This window comes from Telmatherina bonti (assembly GCF_933228915.1).
Source record: "Telmatherina bonti genome assembly, chromosome: 11".
Taxonomy (NCBI): Eukaryota; Metazoa; Chordata; class Actinopteri; order Atheriniformes; family Telmatherinidae; genus Telmatherina; species Telmatherina bonti.
Window position 1 is genome coordinate 6,509,760 of NC_136629.1, and position 27,075 is coordinate 6,536,834.

At 47.8% G+C, this 27,075-nt stretch overlaps 1 protein-coding gene across 1 annotated transcript in view; it reads left to right on the top strand.

The window, feature by feature from the left end:
* Positions 1–27,075, top strand: part of kif20ba (kinesin family member 20Ba) — a gene marked incomplete at both ends in the record, with an annotated part of 49,807 nt that overhangs the window by 8,948 nt on the left and 13,784 nt on the right. The window contains 17 exons of the mRNA XM_079248353.1: positions 47–127; positions 340–479; positions 3,611–3,731; positions 3,825–3,963; positions 5,045–5,148; positions 5,264–5,731; positions 6,343–7,187; positions 9,198–9,336; positions 9,460–9,582; positions 9,664–9,721; positions 11,514–11,639; positions 11,726–11,847; positions 12,226–12,381; positions 12,449–12,616; positions 14,266–14,385; positions 15,498–15,593; positions 15,813–16,022. Of these exons, the coding sequence (XP_079104479.1) occupies positions 47–127; positions 340–479; positions 3,611–3,731; positions 3,825–3,963; positions 5,045–5,148; positions 5,264–5,731; positions 6,343–7,187; positions 9,198–9,336; positions 9,460–9,582; positions 9,664–9,721; positions 11,514–11,639; positions 11,726–11,847; positions 12,226–12,381; positions 12,449–12,616; positions 14,266–14,385; positions 15,498–15,593; positions 15,813–16,022 (3,216 nt within the window). The remainder of the gene's footprint in view (positions 1–46; positions 128–339; positions 480–3,610; positions 3,732–3,824; positions 3,964–5,044; positions 5,149–5,263; positions 5,732–6,342; positions 7,188–9,197; positions 9,337–9,459; positions 9,583–9,663; positions 9,722–11,513; positions 11,640–11,725; positions 11,848–12,225; positions 12,382–12,448; positions 12,617–14,265; positions 14,386–15,497; positions 15,594–15,812; positions 16,023–27,075) is intronic.

A 27,075-nucleotide genomic window follows, 5' to 3' on the forward strand; every position in this document is an offset into this window, starting at 1 on the left:
AGCAGATTGTTTTTCTCATCTAATAAACTGTGACGGAAACATTCAGGAGGAAGATGAAGATGAAGATATGAGCCTGATGGATCAGACTGGCAACGATGAAGATGACGACGATGTCACAGAAAGAAAGGTCAGGTTTACTAAACACCTCCTCCTCCTCGTCACGCACCTCCTTCAGGGAAATGGCAGGAGTGCGAGGCCTGGGAGGTTTCTTTTGACAGAAATAAAAACTGTATATTTATCTACAATTTGACCAGGATCTGTGGTTTTCATGACAGTTAGGAAACCTGGTCTCTACTCCGACACATGAATGATGTTCTCCGTCTGTCTGTTGTTCTCCAGAAGCAGAAGGTGGCTCTTGATCAGCTGCACCTTCAGCTGAAGAAGGAACGAGCCAAGAACCTGATGCTGGAGGCTCAGATCAGAGAAGAAGTCAGCCGGGAGTTCACCCAGCTCTTCTCTGATATGCAGAGTTACTACGAGTAAGACGACTTTCTGCTTCGTGTGGACGGTGGAAGGAGACGGTAGAGGACGGGAGGATTAGAGAGGACGGAAAGGGAAAGTAGAGGAGGGTTGAAGACAGTAAAGGACTTTAGAGGACAGTAAAGGGCTTTAGAGGACAGTAAAGGGCTTTAGAGGACAGTAAAGGACTTTAGAAGACAGTAAAGGACTTTAGAAGACAGTAAAGGGCTGTAAAGGACAGTAGAGGACAGTAAAGGACTTTAGAAGACAGTAAAGGACTTTAGAGGACAGTAAAGGGCTTTAGAGGACAGTAAAGGGCTTTAGAGGACAGTAAAGGACTTTAGAGGACAGTAAAGGACTTTAGAGGACAGTAAAGGACTTTAGAGGACAGTAAAGGACTTTAGAGGACAGTAAAGGACTTTAGAGGACAGTAAAGGACTTTAGAGGACAGTAAAGGACTTTAGAAGACAGTAAAGGACTTTAGAAGACAGTAAAGGACTTTAGAAGACAGTAAAGGACTTTAGAAGACAGTAAAGGGCTGTAAAGGACAGTAGAGGACAGTAAAGGACTTTAGAAGACAGTAAAGGACTTTAGAAGACAGTAAAGGACTTTAGAAGACAGTAAAGGACTTTAGAGGACAGTAAAGGACTTTAGAGGACAGTAGAGGACTTTAGAAGACAGTAAAGGGCTTTAGAGGACAGTAGAGGACTTTAGAAGACAGTAAAGGACTTTAGAGGACAGTAAAGGGCTTTAGAGGACAGTAGAGGGCTTTAGAGGACAGTAGAGGGCTTTAGAGGACAGTAGAGGACTTTAGAAGACAGTAAAGGACTTTAGAGGACAGTAAAGGACTTTAGAGGACAGTAAAGGACTTTAGAGGACAGTAAAGGACTTTAGAGGACAGTAAAGGACTTTAGAAGACAGTAAAGGACTTTAGAAGACAGTAAAGGACTTTAGAAGACAGTAAAGGACTTTAGAGGACAGTAAAGGACTTTAGAAGACAGTAAAGGACTTTAGAGGACAGTAAAGGACTTTAGAGGACAGTAAAGGACTTCAGAGGACAGTAAAGGACTTCAGAGGACAGTAAAGGACTTCAGAAGACAGTAAAGGACTTTAGAGGACAGTAAAGGACTTTAGAAGACAGTAAAGGACTTTAGAAGACAGTAAAGGGCTTTAGAGGACAGTAAAGGACTTTAGAGGACAGTAAAGGACTTTAGAAGACAGTAAAGGACTTTAGAAGACAGTAAAGGACTTTAGAGGACAGTAAAGGGCTTTAGAAGACAGTAAAGGGCTTTAGAAGACAGTAAAGGGCTTTAGAGGACTTTAGAAGACAGTAAAGGACAGTAGAGGACAGTAAAGGACAGTAGAGGACAGTAAAGGACAGTAGAGGACATTAAAGGACTTTAGAGGACAGTAAAGGGCTTTAGAGGACAGTAAAGGACTTTAGAAGACAGTAAAGGACTTTAGAGGACAGTAGAGGACAGTAAAGGACAGTAGAGGACAGTAAAGGACAGTAGAGGACATTAAAGGACTTTAGAGGACAGTAAAGGGCTTTAGAGGACAGTAAAGGACTTTAGAAGACAGTAAAGGGCTTTAGAGGACAGTAAAGGGCTTTAGAGGACAGTAAAGGACTTTAGAAGACAGTAAAGGACTTTAGAGGACAGTAAAGGACTTTAGAGGACAGTAGAGGACTTTAGAAGACAGTAAAGGGCTTTAGAGGACAGTAGAGGACTTTAGAAGACAGTAAAGGACTTTAGAGGACAGTAGAGGACTTTAGAAGACAGTAAAGGACTTTAGAGGACAGTAAAGGGCTTTAGAGGACAGTAGAGGGCTTTAGAGGACAGTAGAGGACTTTAGAGGACAGTAGAGGACTTTAGAAGACAGTAAAGGACTTTAGAGGACAGTAAAGGACTTTAGAGGACAGTAAAGGACTTTAGAGGACAGTAAAGGACAGTAGAGGACAGTAAAGGACAGTAAAGGACTTTAGAGGACAGTAAAGGACTTTAGAGGACAGTAAAGGACTTTAGAAGACAGTAAAGGACTTTAGAAGACAGTAAAGGACTTTAGAAGACAGTAAAGGACTTTAGAAGACAGTAAAGGACTTTAGAGGACAGTAAAGGACTTTAGAGGACAGTAAAGGACTTTAGAGGACAGTAAAGGACTTTAGAAGACAGTAAAGGACTTTAGAGGACAGTAAAGGACTTTAGAGGACAGTAAAGTATTGTTCAGGTTGAAGCTGAAAAGTCTGCTGTGAAACATTCAGATTGAACTTGTGGTTCTGTATGTGGTTCTGGTTCTGTATGTGGTGCTGGTTGCGGTTCTGGTTCTGTATGTGGTTCTGTATGTGGTTCTGGTTCTGTATGTGGTGCTGGTTGCGGTTCTGGTTCTGTATGTGGTTCTGTATGCGGTTCTGGTTCTGTATGTGGTGGTGGTTGCGGTTCTGGTTCTGTATGTGGTGCTGGTTGCGGTTCTGTATGTGGTTCGGGTTCTGGTTCTGTATGTGGTTCTGGTTCTGTATGTGGTTCTGTATGTGGTGCTGGTTGCGGTTCTGGTTCTGTATGTGGTTCAGGTGCTGGTTCTAGTTCTGTATGTGGTGCTGGTTGCGGTTCTGGTTCTGTATGTGGTGGTGGTTGCGGTTCTGGTTCTGTATGTGGTTCGGGTGCTGTTTCTGGTTCTGTATGTGGTGCTGGTTGCGGTTCTGTATGTGGTTCGGGTTCTGGTTCTGTATGTGGTTCTGGTTCTGTATGTGGTTCTGTATGTGGTGCTGGTTGCGGTTCTGGTTCTGTATGTGGTTCGGGTGCTGGTTCTAGTTCTGTATGTGGTGCTGGTTGCGGTTCTGGTTCTGTATGTGGTGCTGGTTGCGGTTCTGGTTCTGTATGTGGTTCAGGTGCTGGTTCTGGTTCTGTATGTGGTGCTGGTTGCGGTTCTGGTTCTGTATGTGGTGCTGGTTGCGGTTCTGGTTCTGTATGTGGTGCTGGTTGCGGTTCTGGTTCTGTATGTGGTGCTGGTTGCGGTTCTGGTTCTGTATGTGGTTGTGTGACTGCTTCATGCTGCCGACCTGCAGGACGTGTCCAGCAGACACTGATGTGTTTCTCGGTGAAACGGCGCCCTGCAGCTCCTGCAGGATTCATGTCTCCATGTTTGTGTTTGTCAGAGAGCGTCTGGCGAGGGAGGGACAGATCCTGGAGCAGCGAGCTGAACGGAGGCTGGAACTGTTCAAGAATCTGGTGGACAAGATGTCCGTGTCTGACGCGGAGCAGGATGCTAACGCCATGGTAACCGTCTCTCCTCGTGGGGTCACAGTGTTAACGTACCGGCATACGTCTCCGTTCCAGATGTGAGTTTCTGATTTCTCTGGGTTTGTTCAGGACGGAGAACTGGACCGTCAGGCCTCTGACCCGGCAGAGAAGGACTCCCTGAAGGCTCAGGCGTGTCCGTGTTCGGGCCGAGCTGCTCCTCAGATCAAGATGAAGACGCCTGAACTGCATGATGAGCAGCAGGAGGACGGTAAGAAGCCGGGAAGCAGAAAATAACATCTGCATGTCGTTCTGCAGAGCATGATAAAGGCTGGATTCGCATCCAGGAGATTCACACCGAAATGATTCATTTTTATTAATTCATGAAGAAAGAATGGGGAAGAAGGTTTCCACAGGGTTCGTCACGTCTGCGTGGAAACATCACGTCTGCATGGAAACGTCACGTCTGCGTGGAAACGTCACGTCTGCGTGGAGACGTCACGTCTGCGTGGAGACGTCACGTCTGCGTGGAGACGTCACGTCTGCGTGGAGACGTCACGTCTGCGTGGAGACGTCACGTCTGAGTGGAGACGTCACGTCTGCGTGGAGACGTCACGTCTGCGTGGAGACGTCACGTCTGAGTGGAGACGTCACGTCTGAGTGGAGACGTCACGTCTGAGTGGAGACGTCACGTCTGAGTGGAGACGTCACGTCTGCGTGGAGACGTCACGTCTGCGTGGAGACGTCACGTCTGCGTGGAGACGTCACGTCTGCGTGGAAACGTCAGACTTGATGGAAACGTCACGTCTGCATGGAAACATCAGACCTGATGGAAACGTCACGTCTGCATGGAAACATCAGACCTGATGGAAACGTCACGTCTGCATGGAGACGTCACGTCTGCATGGAAACGTCACGTCTGCATGGAAACGTCACGTCTGCATGGAAACGTCACGTCTGCATGGAGACGTCACGTCTGCATGGAAACGTCACGTCTGCGTGGAGACGTCACGTCTCCGTGGAAACGTCACGTCTGAATGAAAACGTCACGTCTGCATGGAGACGTCACGTCTCCGTGGAAACGTCACGTCTGCAGGCTGACTGGGAGGAAAAGCTTCAGATTCCACAGGATGGTTTATAATAATAAAAACAAAAAGCAGAAAATGTCTTGAAGCTTTAAGGTTTAAAAAGAAAACTAAATAGTTGGATTTTTCCTGGTGGGATGATGGCGGTCCTGAGTCTGGCCGTATGGGCTCTGCTGGTTTCATGCCCTCGCTCCAGTAAGAGAATGAAAGGATGAAACGCTTCTGACAATTTTCTGTTTCATGTTGCGGCTGAATCTGGCGAGGTAGATGAGGAGGATGATGATGAAGAGAAAAGAAAGCTAGCGCTGGAGCTGCAGGAGAAGTCGTCTGCAGACGCTCGGCAAGAGAAGCAACTGAAACACGAGCTGCAGGTAAGACAGCTGAGGAAGAGGAGGAGAGAAGCTTCATCAGCGGTGTTTCCACTCCATCTGCTTCCAACTCATCTGTTTTAGTTCCTAACAGAAGCAACTTTCATCACTCCTACAGGAAGCTTTGGTTGCCCTGGAGACGGAGAGGAGGCGGGCAGAGGACGCCCTCGCTGCGTTGGAGGACCAGACCCAGGGAAGAGAGGAGGCTTTGGCCTCCCTGCTGGTGGAGAAGACTGCAAAGGAGGAGGCCATCGTCGCAATGGAGGAGCTGAGGCGACAAAAGGAGGAGACGTTAGCATTGCTAGTCCAAGAGAGGAGAGAGAAAGAAGCAGCTCTGGAGCAGGAGAGGAGAGCCAGGCAGGAGGCCGGAGAAGCTCTGGAGCAGGAGAGGAGAGCCAGGCAGGAGGCCGGAGAAGCTCTGGAGCAGGAGAGGAGAGCCAGGCAGGAGGCCGGAGAAGCTCTGGAGCAGGAAAAGAACAGCAGAGAGGAGCTTGATGAAGAGAAAGAGGAGGTCTGCATGCTTCAGAAGAGACAAAGTGATGAAATCAGAGAGCTGAAGGACAAACTGGAGGCAGCAGAGAATCAGGTGAGCTGCATGCTGATTAAAACCACAAAACATCCAGAAGAAACTGAAGCTTTTCCTCCCACTCAGTGTGAAGACACAATGTTTCCATGGAGACGTGACGTTTCCATGGAGACGTGACGTTTCCATGGAGACGAGACGTTTCCATGCAGACGTGACGTTTCCATGGAGACGTGACATTTCCATGGAGACGTGACGTTTCCATGGAGAAGTGACATTAGCTAAATGTGACGCTTGAGCCTGCAGACAGATTTATATTAATACACACTGCTGCATCACACAACCAGAATTCATTCATATTAAGGAAAAAGAAGTGGTCCGAGTACGGATCCCTGTGGGACGCCTGAAAATTTCAAAAGTGCATCTAACATTACCGTCATTACTGACAATGTAAGCTCACTGATTGGTGGAAAGTTTCAAAAGCAGGTTTATCGGTACAACTTTCATCTACCAGACATATCAGTGTGTTTACATGAAACATCAGAAGCATTACAGACGCTCCGAAGAAGCACGAAACAACGAACAGCAGAAATCAATTAAGGTCTTCACCAGACTCCTAATTACCCCTTAGAGGTCTGGATTTCAGACCGACTGACGAGTACAACTCTCCACAGGTGATGAAGATGAGGAGCACGGAGCAGTCTGAGCAGCTGGAAGAACCAGCCCAGCAGATCCTGGTGAGTTCCCCACAAATCAGCTGTCTGAAGCCGGAGCTGCCGGCCGCCATGGGTTCATCTGGAGGCGAGCAGCTGAGGGGGAAGACTCTGCAGGACCACGTCATGGACCTGGAGTCTGAGCTGGAGAAGGTGAAACAGCAGTCGGCTCACAAGCAGCTGGTGTCTGAGCAGCAGTTGAAGGAACTAACGGAGAAGCTTAATGAGGCAGAAACAGCTGCAGAGCAGCGAGCCGATGAGCTGGGAAAGAAACTTCTGCAGCTGGAGGAGGCGTCGCACCAGAAGCTGCAGGAGCAGGACGCCTTGTCGCACCAAAGACTGAAGGAGCTGAAGCAGAAGCTGAGGTACCAGGAAGAAACCTCCAGGAAAGCCTCATCGGAGGCTGAAGATGTCAGGAGGCGGAACTCTGAGCTGCAGGCGGAACTTGCCTCCCTGAAGGAAAAGCTGTCCAGCGTGGCGGCAGCAGAGGACACGTCCGGCGCCACGCCGCCTGCAGAGACGGAGGCACAGGATAGACTGATGGAGACGCTCACGGAGCTGCAGAAAGCGTCCCAACAAACGGAGGCGGAGCTTCAGAGGAAACTGCTGGACTTGGAAAGCCAGGTCACGTCGCTACAGAAGAGCCTGAAGGAGGCGCAGGAGCGACGGGAGGAGGAGGAGGCTCAGGCCGTCCAGGAGGCCCGACGCCGGGAGGTGGAGAGGCGCAGGGAGCTGCTCGCCGTGGCCCACCAAGCCATCGCCCAGAAGGATGAAGAGCTGGAGAAGAAAACGCAGGAGATCAGCAGGTGAGCAGAAGATCTGGGAATGTTCTGGTATCTTCCTGGTTTCATTCTGATATAAACACATCTTCATTTCTGTCACAACCATAAAGTCACATGATTACAGTGACTTTGTTTGCTACGCTGCTAACAGCTAGTCGCTAACAGCTGCCCAACAGCTACTCGCTAACAGCTGTCTGCTAACAGCTAGTCGCTAACAGCTGCCCAACAGCTACTCGCTAACAGCTGTCCACCAACAGCTACTCGCTAACAGCTGTCCACCAACAGCTACTCGCTAACAGCTGTCCACCAACAGCTACTCGCTAACAGCTGTCCACCAACAGCTACTCGCTAACAGCTGTCCACCAACAGCTAGTCGCTAACAGCTGTCCACCAACAGCTAGTCGCTAACAGCTGTCCGCCAACAGCTACTATCTGACAGCTAGCCGCTGACAGCTAACACCTAACAGCTAGTCGCTAACAGCTGTCTGCTAACTGCTAGTCGCTAACAGCTGTCTGCTAACTGCTAGTCGCTAACTGCTAGTCGCTAACTGCTAGTCGCTAACAGCTTGTTGCTAACTGCTAGTCGCTAACAGCTGTCTGCTAACTGCTAGTCGCTAACAGCTGTCTGCTAACTGCTAGTCGCTAACAGCTGTCTGCTAACTGCTAGTCGCTAACAGCTGTCTGCTAACTGCTAGTCGCTAACAGCTGTCTGCTAACTGCTAGTCGCTAACAGCTGTCTGCTAACTGCTAGTCGCTAACAGCTGTCTGCTAACTGCTAGTCGCTAACAGCTGTCTGCTAACTGCTAGTCGCTAACAGCTGTCTGCTAACTGCTAGTCGCTAACAGCTGTCCGCCGACAGCTACTATCTGACAGCTAGCCGCTGACAGCTAACACCTAACAGCTAGTCGCTAACTGCTGTCTGCTAACTGCTAGTCGCTAACTGCTGTCTGCTAACTGCTAGTCGCTAACTGCTGTCTGCTAACTGCTAGTCGCTAACAGCTGTCTGCTAACTGCTAGTCGCTAACAGCTGTCTGCTAACTGCTAGTCGCTAACAGCTGTCTGCTAACTGCTAGTCGCTAACAGCTGTCTGCTAACTGCTAGTCGCTAACAGCTGTCCGCCAACAGCTACTATGACAGCTAGCCGCTGACAGCTAACACCTAACTGCTAGTCGCTAACAGCTGTCTGCTAACTGCTAGTCGCTAACAGCTGTCTGCTAACTGCTAGTCGCTAACAGCTGTCTGCTAACTGCTAGTCGCTAACAGCTGTCTGCTAACTGCTAGTCGCTAACAGCTGTCTGCTAACTGCTAGTCGCTAACAGCTGTCCGCCAACAGCTACTATCTGACAGCTAGCCGCTGACAGCTAACACCTAACAGCTAGTCGCTAACTGCTGTCTGCTAACTGCTAGTCGCTAACTGCTGTCTGCTAACTGCTAGTCGCTAACTGCTGTCTGCTAACTGCTAGTCGCTAACAGCTGTCTGCTAACTGCTAGTCGCTAACAGCTGTCTGCTAACTGCTAGTCGCTAACAGCTGTCTGCTAACTGCTAGTCGCTAACAGCTGTCTGCTAACTGCTAGTCGCTAACAGCTGTCTGCTAACTGCTAGTCGCTAACAGCTGTCTGCTAACTGCTAGTCGCTAACAGCTGTCTGCTAACTGCTAGTCGCTAACAGCTAACACCTAACAGCTAGTCGCTAACTGCTGTGTGCTAACTGCTAGTCGCTAACAGCTGTCTGCTAACTGCTAGTCGCTAACAGCTGTCTGCTAACTGCTAGTCGCTAACAGCTGTCCGCCAACAGCTACTATGACAGCTAGCCGCTGACAGCTAACACCTAACAGCTAGTCGCTAACAGCTGTCTGCTAACTGCTAGTCGCTAACTGCTGTCTGCTAACAGCTAGTACCTGACAGTTAGGCACTAACAGCTGGCTGTTAACAACTAGCTGCTAACAGCTTGTTGCTAACAGCTGTCCGCTAACAGCTAGCTGCTGTTATCTGTGAAACAGTGTTTCATAGATGTTTTTTGCTTCATTCTGTCAGACTGAAGGAAAACAGCAAACAGGATGCAGAGAAGCTGAAGAACCTGGAGCTCGATCTCCTGAGGAAAGAGGAAGACGCCTCAGACCTCCGAGACAAACTGGCAGACTACAAGAAGCAGATCCAGCAGGTCCAGAAGGAGGTTTGTTCATTCCACAGCTGGAGTTGGTACGAGGTAGACCAGGTGGAAACCAGATGTTAGACACTAAGATGACACAACGAGACTTTTCGTCGGACTTTGCTATTTATTCATGTATGGTTCCAGATTTCCGCCATGAGAGAGGAGGAGAAGGTTTTAAGGCAGAAGTTGTCTGACATGGAGAAAAGCAAGAAGCAGCTTCAGTCTGACGTGAGCAGCAGAGACAGAACAATCCAACAACTCAAAGTGGTACGACCCGATCAGAACCAGACCGAACCATCTTCAGCTTTTCTTCTTTATGTGTATTTAAATGTTTTCTCCTCCTTTCAGGAACAAACCAGCTCCAAACTCAACGACACACTACAGCTTTACCAACAGGCCTGTAGAGGTGAAACGTTTTCCTGCTGCAGATTAAGTTTTATTTGCTTTAAAAAGCTGAAAATAAAGTTAGTTATTCGTACAGAAAGGAAACGCGTTTCCCTCCACATCAAAATCCCGTCAGAATAAATATGTTAGCCACGCTTTTGCTAATATATGTTAACCTGTAAAGTTTGAAACATTACCAGCGAGTACGATCCATTCAGAGTGAGCAGAGAGCCGTTAATAGACGGTAGATTGAACAAAATCAGCGAGTTGATACGGCAGACTGCCACACTGTCAGAATAACTCGTGTTCCCACATGATTTGTGTACAGCTAGCTTCCTTTTCAACGCATTCTGTTGGACCTTAAATGTTACAGCAGCTGCATTATAAACACGTTTGTTCCTATTAAGACCGAAGCAGCTACTGACTTGTCAGCTTTTTGCCAATCAGTTACTCTGGATAATATCTAACCGATCGTCGGGTTCCCCAAACGCTGCCATCTGCGATCGCCAGGCTAAAGCTTGTTCCATCCTCCACGAGAAGCAAGAGAAGAGTTCGAGGCTGCAAGAACAAGAAAAACCTCCTTCTTCGTCAGGTCCATCCATCCTCCAGGAGAAGCAGGTCTGCAGCGGGGAGGGGTCACTGCGGGGGGCGATGTCTGCTTTATGTGCCATGAACCCGGTTGTTTCCTCCACCAAGGAGGTTGTTTTTCCTGCCGTCTTTGTGTTCAAGATAACTCAAAAGGTTACGGACGGATTTTTATAAACATTTCCGGAGTTGTTAAAAATGTAAAAATGAAGAACTGATTAAATTCTGGTGGTGATCCGGATCACCGTTTGGATCCAGGAATGTTTTAAAAGGATTCTTTAACATTGTGCTTGGCGGAGGTTTCCGCACTCCGAGTTTCTAGTTTCATATTTAACGAGCAGCTTCGTCCGCGGCGGGGCGGGTCGTGCACGCGGCAGGGCGGGTCGTGTACGCGATCGAGTGTTTTAATGCCAGATGTAAAAATGTTGGTACTTTCTCTCCACCTCGATCAGCTGTTTAATCTAAACAATCCGTTTTACCTGCAACAGTAAAAATGCGAAGCATCAACTCCGCTTCATGCTTTCTCCCTGTTAACCACGCCCACCTCACATGTCCGGCCAATCACACGATACTTCTCGGAGCCCTGCAAGAAAAAAGTTCTGCAGCCCGACGTGTCGAGAACTGTCTTCAAACGCGTCCGCGAGAACAAAATGACGTCATTTTCTCCTCGGAGCCTCGAGAAGAAGAAAGTTCTGGCTTCTGGTGGAGGATGGAACAAGCTTTCGTGCCACGCTAAATGTTTGAGTGGATGATACATTCGCTATGTTTTGGGAGTTTTAATCCCCGTTTAACTACAGATGAAAGTTAATTCTGCTTTAAACTGATGAAAATTACAATGTAAACACTTAATTCCAAACGCAAATTTCTGTTTGGAATTAAACTTAATTCAAAATTAAACGTACTTCCATATTATAATAAAAATAGCAATGAAACTGGTTCTTATGTAGATTTTACAAGTTACGACTGAAAAGACGAGAAGCAGGGAGCCAACTTTCTTTATTTCCGGTCTACGTCATACGTCACCTGCACCCTCTGTCCAATCAGAACCCTTCCCAACCCGCCGCTCTAAAGAGGAACTAAGTCAGGACGTGTTTTATGTAAACCTTCATTCAGAGTTATTATTTCCATGTAAACTCGTTGGAGAATACATTAATTCTGAATTATTTAATTCAGAATTAAAAACCTCATGTAACCATAGCCACCAAACTGGTTTTGTTTCGACTTCGTAGATCTGGAGGCCAAAGAGCGAGTGATGGAGGACATGCGTCTGGCTCTAACGGAGCAGGAGGAGACCCAGGAGCAGATGGAGCAGGTCCTGGACCAGAAACTGGGCCTCATCCAGGAGCTCTCCAGCGGTAAGAAGAGCTCCTTCTGTCTCCGCTTCTTCACACGAACAGCTCGATGCGTCAGCGTGTCTGAAAGCGACCTCGGTGCATTTCAGAGGTGGAGAAGCTGAAAGCGATGCTGCTGCAGGAGCGTGGAGACCCGTCGGCCTCGGACGGCTCATCAGACCAACTCAGGCGGGCCAGGAAGGACACTTCTCAAGCTCAGGAAGACCTGAAGGTGCAGATCTGTAAACGTTGACATGCTGAACGTTGTCCATACAGCAACCAGCTGATACACGAAATATATGGTTTTTATTTTATACATGGAAACAGTTAAAAGTTGGACTAAAGTTATTGAAACCATAACTTCACTATTTAATCGATCATTTTCCGTCAACATGTTGAAAAGTCTAAAAACCTCCAGCTTGGATAAATCTTTGATTTCATTTTAAATGATGGAATAAATAAAAGTTACGTCATTTAGATTGGATGCAGTCAGTGGAAAGTTCTGTGTTGGGATGGAGGGTGGAAAGACGCGGAGTTTTCTGGACGATGCGGAGCATCATCTGATCCACGTCGACGAGCAACAGAAGCTTCCTGTTCTCTCTGACTTCAGGCGCTGACGGAGAAACATCAGGCTGAGCGCAGGAAATGGCTGGAGGACAAGCTGCTTCTGATTGGACAGGCTAAGGAGGCCGAGGACAAGCGGAACCAGGAGATGAAGAAGTTTGCAGAAGACAGAGAGCGCTCCAGCCGGCAGCAGAGCCTCCTGGTTAGAAGAAGAATAGGAGAAAAGGTGTCAGGTGACTCTGCATTTCTCTAACATGTTTTCTCCTCAGGAGTCGCAGCTTCTAGAGAAGGACCAGACCATGGAGAGGTGGAGGACGGAGAGGGACGCTCTGGTCGCCGCGTTGGAGGTCCAGCTGCAGAAACTTCTGTCCAGCCAAGCAGAGAAAGAGAAAGTCATCCAACAGCTGCGCCTGCAGAACACACAGCCGCCACAAGAGGTCAGTGTAACACAAAGCTCGATGCGGTCCGGGAGGGAAGAAGGAGAGACGTCTGTCCCACAACCTGCTTCCAAACGAGACGGGTTTTACGTTTCCTGATCCGTCTGCAGAAACAAACCAACCAGCTGATGACTGTAAACATAACATGTTTAACGTTCAGATTTTAGGTTTATCATAACTATCATGGTGAAACTTCATATGATGATGCAGTTAGGACCGGGCGATTATCGGATTTTAATCTCAGTACAATCTGGGTTTCCAACGATGATAAAAATAAAAGGGTGTGATTATTTTTCTCTCTGCAGTTTCCTCTCCTGCTGGCTAATCGAGCGTCTCTGGCGTTGCAGCGCTGTGCTGTAAACTCCTCCCACAGCCGCTTTGCTTTCATTCAGACACTGTTGCCAACTTGGCGACTTTCTCGCTAAATCTGGAGACTTTTTTTGTTAAAAGCAACAAATCTAGCAGCTTTTACTGGAGTTATTAGAGACTTTTCTGGTGTTGTGGCGACTGACTTGAAGGCACATATTGTTCTGCAGTTACTGTAAGGAAGGAGCAGCGGGAGCCTCTCCCGTCCTAAAGCACTCCCAGGCGGCCAGTCTCAGTCGGCTCCGGCTGCAGGTCCATGTAGAATAACTGCAGTAGGTTGTGGAAGTTCACCTAAACATAGTTTATACCATTGTCAGTGACAACTGGCTGCATTATTTTCCTATACATAGTTTGGCCAGTTAAACGCTGTAATATCCCTCCGTTACGGGGCGTTACCATAGCAACGTGTTAACCAGCTGGTTCAGATCAGCCGTCTTTTAACAAGTGAATGAGAGAAACGCGCTGCAGCCTGACAGCGGTTGTTTGGTATAAAACGTACATCCAGGCCAACATAAAATAGTTCCTATATAAGCAGTATAAGCGGATTCAACTACTAGGAACCGTCCATTAGACGGTTATAATGCACGACACAGGGTCGAATGGTATTTATAAATACTGGATAATTGTGTTAAATAATTGAGATCTCAATTTCAGTCAAAATAATTATTATTTTTGACATAATCGAGCAGTCCTAGAAGCAGTAGTCCATCAGATGATGATGATGATGATCCACAGTATTGGTTGCACTGGTACGCCAGTTTTCATTTGGTCTTACCAGCAAAACGTCTTCATGTTTACAGCATCGCTCAGCCGCTCATATCAATACATTTTATTGATTGTTCTGATCAGATGTTATTGTGTTGGATCGACACATTGGTGGCATGTTGTAGCTGCTGTCTGTGTCGCTCTGATGCCACATGGATCATACGAGCGCACGCGCACACACAGGTGACCACACTTCCGTCACAGACGGAGAAAGCATCGTCACGGCAACCGGCTGAAAATCTGACTAAAATTTCAGTTTATGGAAACGTTCAGCCCAGAAAGAAGCATCCGGAGTATTTCTGCTGCTCTGGTGTTGGTTCTACTTCGGTTTGTTCAGACACGATGAAAAACTCGTACATTAGTGAGGATAACAGATAACAAACGCGATGATGCGCCGCTGCGATGACGCGCCGCTGCGATGACGCATTAACACGTCACATCGCAACAGGCTGATGTTGCTATAGAAACATCTGTTTGCCTCGGAGAGTAAACATCGGCGTCTGATCCGTGTGTTCCAGGTGGACAGCGGTCCCGGCGTGGCAGACCTGCAGGACGCTCTAGACCAGAAGGACGCCGAGATCCTTCACCTCAAGGACCAACTCAACGCTTCAGTAGCCAATCAGAAGACAGTCTCACAGGTCGGTCTACTAAAGAAAATGTCACGTGTTCCAGCCTAGAAAGATCAGAACGGACCAAGTATTTTTCTGTCTGAAACTTCGGCGAGTTCTAAAAAACAACTAGTTTATTTCTGAGACGCTGAAATACAGACGTCTCCATAACTTCCATCAGACAGGGTCAGGGGTCTAGGTCCGGGTCAGGATCGGGGTCAGGGTCAGGGTTAAGGGTCTAGGTCCGGGTCAGGATCGGGGTCAGGGTTAAGGGTCTAGGTCCGGGTCAGGATCGGGGTCAGGGTCAGGGTTAAGGGTCTGGGTCAGGATCGGGGTTAGGGGTCTGGGTCTAGGTCCAGTGCCCGTGGCTGGGAAGGGAATCTCCCGTCAGGCCGAGAGGAGTTTGTTTTGGAGTTGTGGACTTTAAGGTGATGATGGATGAAGCAGGTTCTGGGTGAAGGTGGGAATGATGATCTGCTCAAAATGAAACTAAAAATTCATTAATAAAAAACAAAACAATGTTCTGTAAAACTTTTATTTTACATGTCTGTATTTAAACGTTTCTTTGGTTTTTTTATAAAAAATGACAGAATTCATCCGTCAGGAGTTTAATAATAAGCGACTTCAACGCGTCCTGAACTGTTTCATCTGAGAAATTAAAGCATAAAAACTACATAAAACCATTAAAATGAAAAATAAGTGATTATGACGATGATACAAGTTGATAATAAGAAAACAAAAACAAGCTGAGATCAAGTCTCAGTTCAGTCGAAATAAAACGGATGTGAGATAAAACCGACCCGGTCCAGTTCCACGTGTCCACAGCGGGTTCGGTTCCCATCCAGTTCCTTTCATCATCTCTGTCTTCTGTTTCCGTGGTTACTATGGGAACCGTTTCTGACCATGTGACTGACCATGACGCCTCCGGAAAAGTTCAGATTTAGTCGTTTTGTATGGTCGATGTTTTTGACCCTTTTGTGTTTGAGGCGTGACCTGAAGCAGCAGCAGCTTCAAGCGGGATCCACACGTGTTCCGTCTGCCTGAAACGGAGAAACATGTACCCTAGCAAACATGTCATCATGCCCGACAGTAACCTCACAACACGATGCCAACCTAGATGTCTGCGGATGTTTTCACTGCAGCCTGAAAACAAAGGCAGTCCTGCTGGAAACCACACGGAGGGAGGCGGGAAGACCGAGGCTGACAGGAGGGAAACCAGAGCGTCGGTCAGAAGTCAGGTAAAACTCCTGAACCCCGAGCTCAGCGGCTCACTCTGAAGAAGTAACGGTGAAGTCAGACAACTAATATGTCAGACAGATGAAGGTTTTCTAGATGCAACAAAGAGACATGAAGGATTAATGACAGTCGTCAGTAACCAGACGTGTTCAGTTTAACGGTGTTGGGAAGGTTAACCTGCGACCAAAACACCGACTCCACCTTCCCTCGTGGTCCCACAGGGATCGGCGGGATTCCCGTCCGTCCTGGACTCCTCAGAGATTTCCACGGAGAACGGCAGGACGAGTCGCTTCCCCCGACCCGAGCTGGAGATCTCCTTCAGTCCTCTGCAGCCCAACCGGATGGCTCTGCGGCGTCAGGGGGACGACACCGCCGTCACTGTCAAAATCACGCGGTCCGCACGCAAGAGGAAGAGCAGCGAGATGGAGAAGGTAGGAGTCCTTTTATCTACGCTTCCTTCATGCAGGACACGTGGCAGTATTTATAAAGTCTGCTTATACATTTATTTATGTTTTTTGTGGCATCTGAGAGCCTGAAACAGGTTTCATGTTGGAAAACTACCCCGTTTGAGCCTGTAGGGGGCGATCTGAGTCACAGTTCCCACTCGGACGTGAAGCTAGCAACGACTCACGATTTTATGCTGTTACGATTTTTATAGTGACTATTCGATTCAGAGTCAATTCTCGATTCAAACAGATTTATGATTAATAATCATGAAACTTCAGTAACAAAAGGTGCTGTAAGCTAGAAAGAACTGAGAAATAATTCGGACCGATTCGATTTAAATCGCGACATGTACGAAACTTTTGTTGCTTGTCATTTTTCTTCATTTCATTGAGGAAAAAACAAACCAGCAGCCAAACCATCATCCTGCTGCTATAAGAAGACAATAAAAAGATTTTATAATGGGTTATTTTATTTGAAAAAAAAGAGAAGATTTTATATTTTAAATTTTAAATTTGTGAAGCAAAAACTTCTGGCTTTTGGATTCTTTGGATTCGACTCCGCACCCCTAGTTCCCAGTTCCCAGTGCACTTTAACCAACTGGTCCGCTTGCAGGCCTTGTATGATTCGTTTGGCGCAGTATGATACCCGGCTGCTCTGGTCCACCTGAAGCCCACCTGAAGCCCTGTCTGAAGTCCACCTGAAGGCCGGGTGGACCAGCTAACGGACAATCCAGCGGCCAATCAGAAAGTGACGTCTGCCAGCTGCAACAAGGCACCGAGAAGAAGACCAGAGTCCTTCTGGTGTCTTACGCTGCTGCTAGCAAGCCAGCTGTCCTGCTCAGCACTGCCCCCTGTGGTGTCTGCTGGTACTGCACCTCCAGGCTCTGAAGGCAGACAGAAACGCTCTGGTCCAGCAAGCCGAAGTTTCTCTGCTGGTTTTTACTGTTTTCATGGAAATGGAAAAATTATCTTGTGTTTACACACCAGTCGGTTTGTTCGCGTGCAGCTTCTCCAACCTGCTGAGGATCTGGAGCAGGAAAGGACACAACCGGATGGAAACAAGATCCTGTCTGATGATACGACCATCTGAGAGACCGTGCCATGCAACCGGCCCGGACTGGGACTGAACCAGTGCTGGAAACCGCTGTCCTTCATCCGGAGCTCGGTGCTGGACGTCAGCGCCGTGTCCGGACAGTCACACGTTACACATTAACCACACAGGAAGGACTTCCAGCACACGTTCAGCTGCGTTGTGCAGGAAACGTCATCTGGACACGGATTAGACTTTCATCAGCACCAGTATCCTGCAGAAGCGTCTTCAGGTCACACCGGGTCTGAGAAGCAGATCGTCACACATCGGACCAGAGGGCTATCCAGAAATAAACCCGGCTGAGACTTAAAAGTGGCGCCGCGCTTCGAGGTGAAGAGGGGAGGGGTTGCTTTCAGGTCACCGTCTCGCTGGATGTGATGCGATGCAGCAGAGGAGCTGCTCTCATGATAATTTGTTTGCTGGGAAAGCAGGTGAACTGGTCTGGTGCTTCGGTTTCCCCCCGAAGCCATGTGACACATGGCTGAGTGCGTGCGTGCGTGCGTGTGTGTGTGTTGGACATGTGTGCAACCTCAGAAATCTGCTCATCATCACAAATGAGATAAAGACTATGGAGATGTTGGGATGTAATGTTTCCTGCAGACAACGTGGTGCATAGGAACAGAGAATCAGCAGCAGGTCCGAATGGGACGGACATTCTGCTTGGTCTCTGAATGGGACGGACATTCTGCTTGGTCTCTGAATGGGACGGACATTCTGCTTGGTCTCTGAATGGGACGGACATTCTGCTTGGTCTCTGAATGGGACGGACATTCTGCTTGGTCTCTGAATGGGACGGACATTCTGCTTGGTCTCTGAATGGGACGGACATTCTGCTTGGTCTGAATGGGACGGACATTCTGCTTGGTCTCTGAATGGGACGGACATTCTGCTTGGTCTCTAAATGGGACGGACATTCTGCTTGGTCTCTGAATGGGACGGAGATTCTGCTTGGTCTCTGAATGGGACGGAGATTCTGCTTGGTCTCTGAATGGGACGGAGATTCTGCTTGGTCTCTAAATGGGACGGAGATTCTGCTTGGTCTCTAAATGGGACGGACATTCTGCTTGGTCTCTGAATGGGACGGAGATTCTGCTTGGTCTCTAAATGGGACGGACATTCTGCTTGGTCTCTGAATGGGACGGACATTCTGCTTGGTCTGAATGGGACGGACATTCTGCTTGGTCTGAATGGGACGGACATTTTGCTTGGTCTCTGAATGGGACGGAGATTCTGCTTGGTCTCTGAATGGGACGGACATTCTGCTTGGTCTCTAAATGGGACGGACATTCTGCTTGGTCTCTAAATGGGACGGACATTCTGCTTGGTCTCTGAATGGGACGGAGATTCTGCTTGGTCTCTAAATGGGACGGACATTCTGCTTGGTCTCTAAATGGGACGGACATTCTGCTTGGTCTCTAAATGGGACGGAGATTCTGCTTGGTCTCTGAATGGGACGGAGATTCTGCTTGGTCTCTGAATGGGACGGAGATTCTGCTTGGTCTCTAAATGGGACGGACATTCTGCTTGGTCTCTGAATGGGACGGACATTTTGCTTGGTCTCTGAATGGGACGGACATTCTGCTTGGTCTCTGAATGGGACGGACATTCTGCTTGGTCTCTGAATGGGACGGACATTCTGCTTGGTCTCTGAATGGGACGGACATTCTGCTTGGTCTGAATGGGACGGACATTCTGCTTGGTCTCTGAATGGGACGGACATTCTGCTTGGTCTCTGAATGGGACGGACATTCTGCTTGGTCTCTGAATGGGACGGACATTCTGCTTGGTCTCTGAATGGGACGGACATTCTGCTTGGTCTCTGAATGGGACGGACATTCTGCTTGGTCTCTGAATGGGACGGAGATTCTGCTTGGTCTGAATGGGACGGACATTCTGCTTGGTCTCTGAATGGGACGGACATTCTGCTTGGTCTCTGAATGGGACGGACATTCTGCTTGGTCTCTGAATGGGACGGACATTCTGCTTGGTCTCTGAATGGGACGGACATTCTGCTTGGTCTCTGAATGGGACGGAGATTCTGCTTGGTCTCTGAATGGGACGGACATTCTGCTTGGTCTCTGAATGGGACGGACATTCTGCTTGGTCTCTGAATGGGACGGAGATTCTGCTTGGTCTCTGAATGGGACGGACATTCTGCTTGGTCTCTGAATGGGACGGACATTCTGCTTGGTCTGAATGGGACGGACATTCTGCTTGGTCTGAATGGGACGGACATTCTGCTTGGTCTCTGAATGGGACGGAGATTCTGCTTGGTCTGAATGGGACGGACATTCTGCTTGGTCTCTGAATGGGACGGACATTCTGCTTGGTCTGAATGGGACGGACATTCTGCTTGGTCTCTGAATGGGACGGAGATTCTGCTTGGTCTGAATGGGACGGACATTCTGCTTGGTCTCTGAATGGGACGGACATTCTGCTTGGTCTGAATGGGACGGACATTCTGCTTGGTCTGAATGGGACGGACATTCTGCTTGGTCTGAATGGGACGGACATTCTGCTTGGTCTCTGAATGGGACGGACATTCTGCTTGGTCTGAATGGGACGGACATTCTGCTTGGTCTCTGAATGGGACGGACATTCTGCTTGGTCTGAATGGGACGGACATTCTGCTTGGTCTCTGAATGGGACGGACATTCTGCTTGGTCTGAATGGGACGGACATTCTGCTTGGTCTGAATGGGACGGACATTCTGCTTGGTCTGAATGGGACGGACATTCTGCTTGGTCTCTGAATGGGACGGACATTCTGCTTGGTCTGAATGGGACGGACATTCTGCTTGGTCCGAACGTCCAATCAGACAAGGAAAATTTCCACAAGCCAGTAGAAATATTCTGCTTCTGGGCTCCAGTCGGTACAGTTTAGCTTCAGTTTCATCCCGTTACGGCATCCAGAGATGATGATTTACCTTCAGAACGGGGTCTGGTGCTTCTTTCTGCATGTTTTCCGTTTCAGCTGCTGTGATGAAGGATGCGTTGTGTCCTTAAAGGTCACACAAAGCTAAAACCACCTGAAGATGCTTCAACCTGTGTGTTTTACGTTGCCACGATGGGTTCATCCACCAGTGCTTGCGGAGCAGTGAACACACACACATTTCATTGCAACACATTCAGCTGTTAGAAGAAATAAAAAGTTTTCATTAAATGAAATTCTCAGCTTGAAGGTCGTAATGATGAAAAAAGACTCAAACTGCTGTTAGTTCAGATTCCTAGAATTAGAATTACTGTGGAAAAAATCCTTTCCTGAACCCTGCAGATCATTTATCTTCCTCTGCATGAACAGGACGTCCAAGGCCAGCGTGTACGTTTCATACACCAGCTGCTCTCTCCTCCTGCTCCCACCTCTGCTTCATGCCGTTATCGGTCATGTTGTTTCCGCAGACGAAGAGCCACATGTTCATGACTCTCATTTACTGCACACAAACATCCTCGTCATCACACTCTACCCCCCCAGATAACACATGAAACAAGCTCCTGCTCACGGAGACCGAGGTTTTAGCACCGTTAAGGTTTCAGCTGCTTCGCGCCTTATCTCCCAGCAGCAGCGTCTCTGATGCACGTAAAAGCAGCTAAAATGATTTAACAGTGAAGTAGCTGCTGTTAGGAGGTAAAATAAAACCCAAATGTCAAACAGAAACGTTTATTTAGAGTTTAAAGTTGCAGCAGCTTTAAAGTGATGCTACGATCTGCTGCAGAGAAATGCTTCCCGCCCAGATGTGTGGGATGTTTGGGACACATCACACCAATCCACCAGACTGGAAGAGCTTTTTATACTACTTGTCAGAATGAAACTAAAGCTGTCTGTTTCCATGTAGACCATGATAAACGTTCACATATGTTGGGTTTGTGTGTTTTAGTCAGGAAACAAAGCTGTTGCAGCCGGGACAATAAGGATGTTTATCATACAAATAAATCAGAAAATACAGCATAGTGTTGCCGCTCTACCTTCTCGTCTCATCACACACACACACACACAGAGGGAACAATCCGAGTTGGCCGTGTCGTCACTGGAAAGGTTCCGCCCAGACAGCATCACATCCAGCCAGATAAGAGCTGGAGAGTTTGGGAACATTTAAAATTTAGTCGTGGAGCTTTCCTAAATGTAGATTTCTGTTTCAAACGCCGCCATGGTTGTTAAGCCAGTTAGATGGGCAGTGCAGACACTGGTTGGTAGCGGTAACACACCACCATTAAGTTGTTTACAACCAGAATACAAACAAAACATTGTTTTCCTTGTTCTCATCTTCTGCAGTTTGTTTGGGTTTTTTTTTTTTATCTGGCGCTTTCTTTATTCATTCTCTTCTTCTTTCCTTCCTCTAGTTGTGTGTTATCTGTTTGACTGAACACTGCCCGGCGATTTACGGTGGTGTTGCTCCATTTTCTGTGTCTGTCTTCATGAGAAGGAAGGTTTGTTGGTGCTGATTAAAGCCGGGCTAGGTAATGTTGGGGAGCTAGCAGGACCCTGTCTCCTCCTCCTGTCTTGGCTCCTCCCCCTCCGGTTCTGCTCCTTGCGTGATCCAAGACTTTTTTATTCGCAGCTTTTTCCACCAACGATTTTCTTTCTCGGCTGTTTAGCAGGAGGAGGCAAAGAAACCGAGCCGGGTCTGGAAATCCTTCCTGCATTTTCTCAGCCATGTTTGCCTTCCGAGTTTCTTCTTCACTTCTTTGTATTTTCATCCTAACACGGTATTTATATGCAGGGTGTAGCTATCAGGTATGCGCTGCTGCCAGAAATCTGGCCACAAAATACAACCCTGACAACACATCTAATCTGGTATCGGGTCCAACAGAGGGTCTGATCCTTCCTGGAACCTGGCCCTTAACTGGTCCGATGGAGGGTCGGATCCTTCCTGGAACCTGGCCCTTAACGGGTCCGATGGAGGGTCGGATCCTTCCTGGAACCTGGCCCTTAACGGGTCCGATGGAGGGTCGGATCCTTCCTGGAACCTGGCCCTTAACGGGTCCGATGGAGGGTCGGATCCTTCCTGGAACCTGGCCCTTAACGGGTCCGATGGAGGGTCAGATCGTTCCTGGAACCTGGCCCTTAACGGGTCCGATGGAGGGTCAGATCCTTCCTGGAACCTGGCCCTTAAAGGGTCCGATGGAGGGTCAGATCCTTCCTGGAACCTGGCCCTTAGCGGGTCCGATGGAGGGTCAGATCCTTCCTGGAACCTGGCCCTTAACGGGTCCAATGGAGGGTCGGATCCTTCCTGGAACCTGGCCCTTAGTGGGTCCGATGGAGGGTCGGATCCTTCCTGGAACCTGGCCCTTAGCGGGTCCGATGGAGGGTCGGATCCTTCCTGGAACCTGGCCCTTAACGGGTCCGATGGAGGGTCTGATCCTTCTGGACTTGTTTTAATTTCGCATCGTTCAGCTAGCTCGACCATATCAGGCTATGTTGATGTGACATTTCCTCCTATCATAACTTCCACCGTCCCGTTCTCTGCTGGTTTGACAGCTTGTCCTCCAACGGGATGAATTCCCAGAGCAATTCTGCTAATGACTCGTCGTCTGCTGACTGCACCAACGCAGAGGGCAGAGAAAAGTAATGAAAAGCCCAGAAAAGCATCTGCGTTTGGGCAGGAGACGGAAGATTTCAAAGAAATCTGGGAAGCTGGAAGACCGTTAAAGAAGCCTTTACCGTCTCCTCTTCATTGTCCTGCTGCTGACAGGGATGCATTGACCCAGTTTCCACTGGAAAAGCAACGTAGTCGACCTCCAATGGACAGACAGAAAGGATGGAGCTGAAGCCAGAGGTCACCAGAACATCGACACATCAGTGACTGGAAATACCAACTTTTACTGACCCAAACAAATAGAAAAGAATAGGAAGAGGACTTTAAATGGCTGAGAGGGAGGGAAGGTTTAGAGGACAAAGTCTGCCTGGGAGGATGAAAGGAAAGGCAGGAAGGATGGACAACAAAAGAAGAGAAGAATAGCGCAGGTTGTAGTAAGTGGAGCTAGTGGATGACGTTGGACATTTAAAAAGCAAAATGAAAAGCAGTCTCTTCACTCCAACATGGACGCTGCCAAGCTACCAACACACCCTCTGCTCAGTTCAACCTGAAGTTATTTATTCGGGTGGGAAGATCGAATCGAAACATCGAAAATCAGGGTTTCTTGGTTCACCATTTTAAATCTTTTTTCTTTCTTTCTTTCTTTTTTTTTTTTTTTTTTGTTAAAATTGTATTTTTTCAAATAAATGAAATTCATACATTATAAAATTGTCATTTTTATTGTTTTTATTGATCTTTTTCCTTGTCTTCTTGGGGATTATAGCAGCAGAATGACGGTCTGGCTACTGGGTTGTTTCTTCCTACCTGAAACAAGAAAAATGACGAGCAAAAAAACATTTAATCCATTTTTTATTTAGTTTTTAATCTACAAAAATCAGCAATATCAAAGAATTGTGAGAATTGCAATTTAAATCAAATCGGCACCCAAAAATCTGAATCATATCAAATCGGGACAAAATCAGAGCTCTGGTTATTACCATGACAACCGTTGTTGCTTCCTGTTCCTCCCGCATTTCCATGGCGAAGAGTCTGGAAGCGATCCCGGTCCTGCTGTTTAGTCCTCTTGAACCGGACCGTGGTCCACTTCCAGGGACAGAAGGGTCCTTTTGGAACATTATAAACACCAACCTCTGATGTGGACCAACGAAGAAGACCCTGGTCCGCCTGAAAGCCTTTTGATTGGCTGGCAAACACTGTCCAGCAACCAATCAGGAAGTGACGTCTGCCAATGGCCATAAAGCCTGAAGAAGAAGCAGGAAGTCTTCAGAAAACCAAGACCAGAGTCCTGCAGAGTCCAGTTTTACCCACCAGAACCCGTTAGGACGACCAAACCCGACCCGTTAATGTAGAACCTGCGACCCGACCCGCATGTTAACACATTAATAGTAAATCCATCCCGTCCCTCAGTCTCTCTGGCTGCTGGACGGCGGGATGGAGACAAGTTTCCTCACCATGAGGGAAGCTTTGGGAATCCTCCTGCAGGGCTTCACAGTAAAGACGGCTGATCAGTAAAACACTCGTCATGTCCACAATAAGAAGGAAAGGAGAGAAAATCCTCCTGCATGATGTTTAATCTGCCGTTTTTACCTGATAAACTGTTTCTGTGGGAGTTTCTCCCCGTAGAGAACAGCAGCTTTAACTACGTCACGCTGCAGGAGCTTCCGTCCCGCCGTCTTCATCCTGAAGCAGAAGCCAAACTAAAGGAAGGAGGGAAACTTGAGAAATCCTTCCAGAAGCTGCAGGATAGTAGATCCTGAGAACCAGACTTGGGTACTCGGTCTACTCAACTTGGGGGGTTGATGTAGTTTTATGTTTACAGCGATGAGACATGAATTCATTTTTCTGAACCGCTTAATCCAATTCAGGGTTGTGGGGAAGCTGGAGCCTATCCCAGCAGGGTGCACCCTGGACATCGCAGGGCCACACAGAGACAGTGGGAGGAAGCAGGAGTACCCGGACAGAACCCACGCATACACGGGGAGAACATGCAGACTCCACACAGAACGGCCACTGACCAAACCCCTCTCCAGCCAAGGATCGAACCAGTGATCTTCCTGCTGTGAGGCCACAGTGCTAACCACTGTGCAGGAGAAATGAATTAATGCAGAATTATCTGATGATATAATTTTGTATCTGATTAAAAAAAAAAATCCTAATAAGAAGAACATGTTCAATGTTTAAACACTCTCCTTAAAAACCAATGACTAAACAGATGAATAGTGAATCGGGGTGTAGGATGAGCAGTGTGCTGGTCAGGAAGGGTTTTACCCGCCGACCTGTGGTGCTGCAGCCCTTCAATCTGTCTCTCTGCGGGTCTGCCTGCCAGCAGGATCTTGGCCTATCCTTGCTCCAGCTCCGAGTCGGCAGGAGCGCCGGCCGAGAGCAGCGTCGCCGCTGATTAATGGGACCGTACCTCACGGAGGTCAGGGAGAGACGATGCAGTGGAGGGAAGGAGTCCTCGGAGCTTCCAAGCTGAATTACAGCTCTGCATCCTGTGGGTCGGTCGTCTGAAAACAACTCATCCATCCTCATCCGGGCCGGTGCCAAGAGAAAGTGTGGCTTTAACCGAAGTTTCTGGAGCTCTGCTGGTTTTTACGTCTTTCTGCTTCAGTGATCATTAGCAGATTATCAGTCCAAGCTCTTCACAGTCGTGATACGTCCAGCTGTCCGGCCCATATGGAGGACAAAATCCTCAAACTGTGGATGTGGATCTGAATCTTTTACTTGTTAGAGTAAATCCTCCTGTTTCTGACTGACGTTTCATGTGCTGACGAAAGCCGGCGCATCCATCATGGCACCTGGAAGTCAGACTGTGGATCAAAGCGTATTAACCGCGGTAGGATCAGCTGATGGTGCAGACATGTTTTAGATAAACCAGCTCACCCTGAAGGGCCTGGTCTCTGTCCGACAGAACTTTTATACACACTGGGGTTTGGCAGAGAATCTCATCCTATCATTAGTTTATGCATTGTTTCTGAAGTACCACTGCCCTGTTCCAGCTCAAACACTGCAGAGTCACATGACTGAACTCCCTCCCCAAGTCTGTAGTTCGGTTGGACTGTCCGTCGTCTGACTTCATGCTCAGACGAGACCTGCATGGCCAAGCCAGACAAGTTTGTTGATGTGATGACAGCAAGGAGGAAATGTCTCATTGCCTTCATCGTTCCACATTAGATGTGGATTTGTCAAATTTTTTCATTTCTGTTCCTTCTTGTTATTCACAACGTTTTATTACCTGTACTAGCACCTCCTAGTAACCTCTCATTTTCCTGTTCCTACATCTGTCTGTACTTCTGCCATGAAAATAAAAGATTTATAATCTAATCTTATTTATGGTAAGGGTGTGAAAGGCACCTTTGAGTGCATTGTAATATTATCATTATTGTTATTATTGAGTTGGATGGCAGTGGATAACATGAGGTGTGTCATTACCAAAGTTAGGATACACGCCAACAAATCTTCCGACTGTGTGTCTTAGAAACAAATCCAGATTATGAAGAGGATTCTTGTTACCAATGTGTTACGTTGACGTAGGCATATTTACCTGAGTGGAATAACTTACAGGCTGCAGGATATTTTGTGTTGCTTTGTTGAAGCAGCGAAACTGTTGGAGCCTTCAGTGTTAGCGGTAGCTGCTAATGTTGGAGCCCGCAGTGTTAGCGTTAGCTTCTAATGTTGGAGCCCGCAGTGTTAGCGTTAGCTGCTAATGTTGGAGCCTGCAGCGTTAGCTTCAGCTGCTAATGTTGGAGCCTGCAGTGTTAGCGTCAGCTGCTAATGTTGGAGCCTGCAGTGTTAGCGTCAGCTGCTAATGTTGGAGCCTGCAGTGTTAGCGTTAGCTGCTAATGTAGGAGCCTGCAGTGTTAGCGTTGTTACATTCCTTTGCACAGGAATAGTTTGCGCGTTGTCAGAAGTCATGTTTGCGTAACATTCACGTGCAGGAATGTTCCGTGTTAGTCTGGTGTTACATCCCGACCTTCTGACTCCAACACAGACGTGTTTGTGTAATTAGAAGTTGACCTCTTGAACCTCTTAAAACTCCTGTTCTGTATTCATAGTAGAAAAGTTTCCAAATGATCAGTTTCAGCTTCCACTTAGTGGTGAAGAGTTCAGACTGTGAAAAACAGATTTAACAGGATATTGGAGGAATGCTTCTTGCTAGTGCAGAGACACCGTGCTTATTCTCCCTGTTTGTCATCGTAGCCCAGCAGGGGAAACAGAAGCTCATCACGTCTGTCTGGGGTTTCCAAATGGAGGGGCATGTGGCTTTGTATTTTTAATGGGCTTTAGATGACAGCTGTGATCCATTAGGCTTAAACATTAACAGGATGTGCCCACGCAGACCAGTTCAGCGCTGGGTCTGTGGAAAAGGAATAACAGGTCTTGACTGATGCTGTAGAACAGATTTTCATTTGACT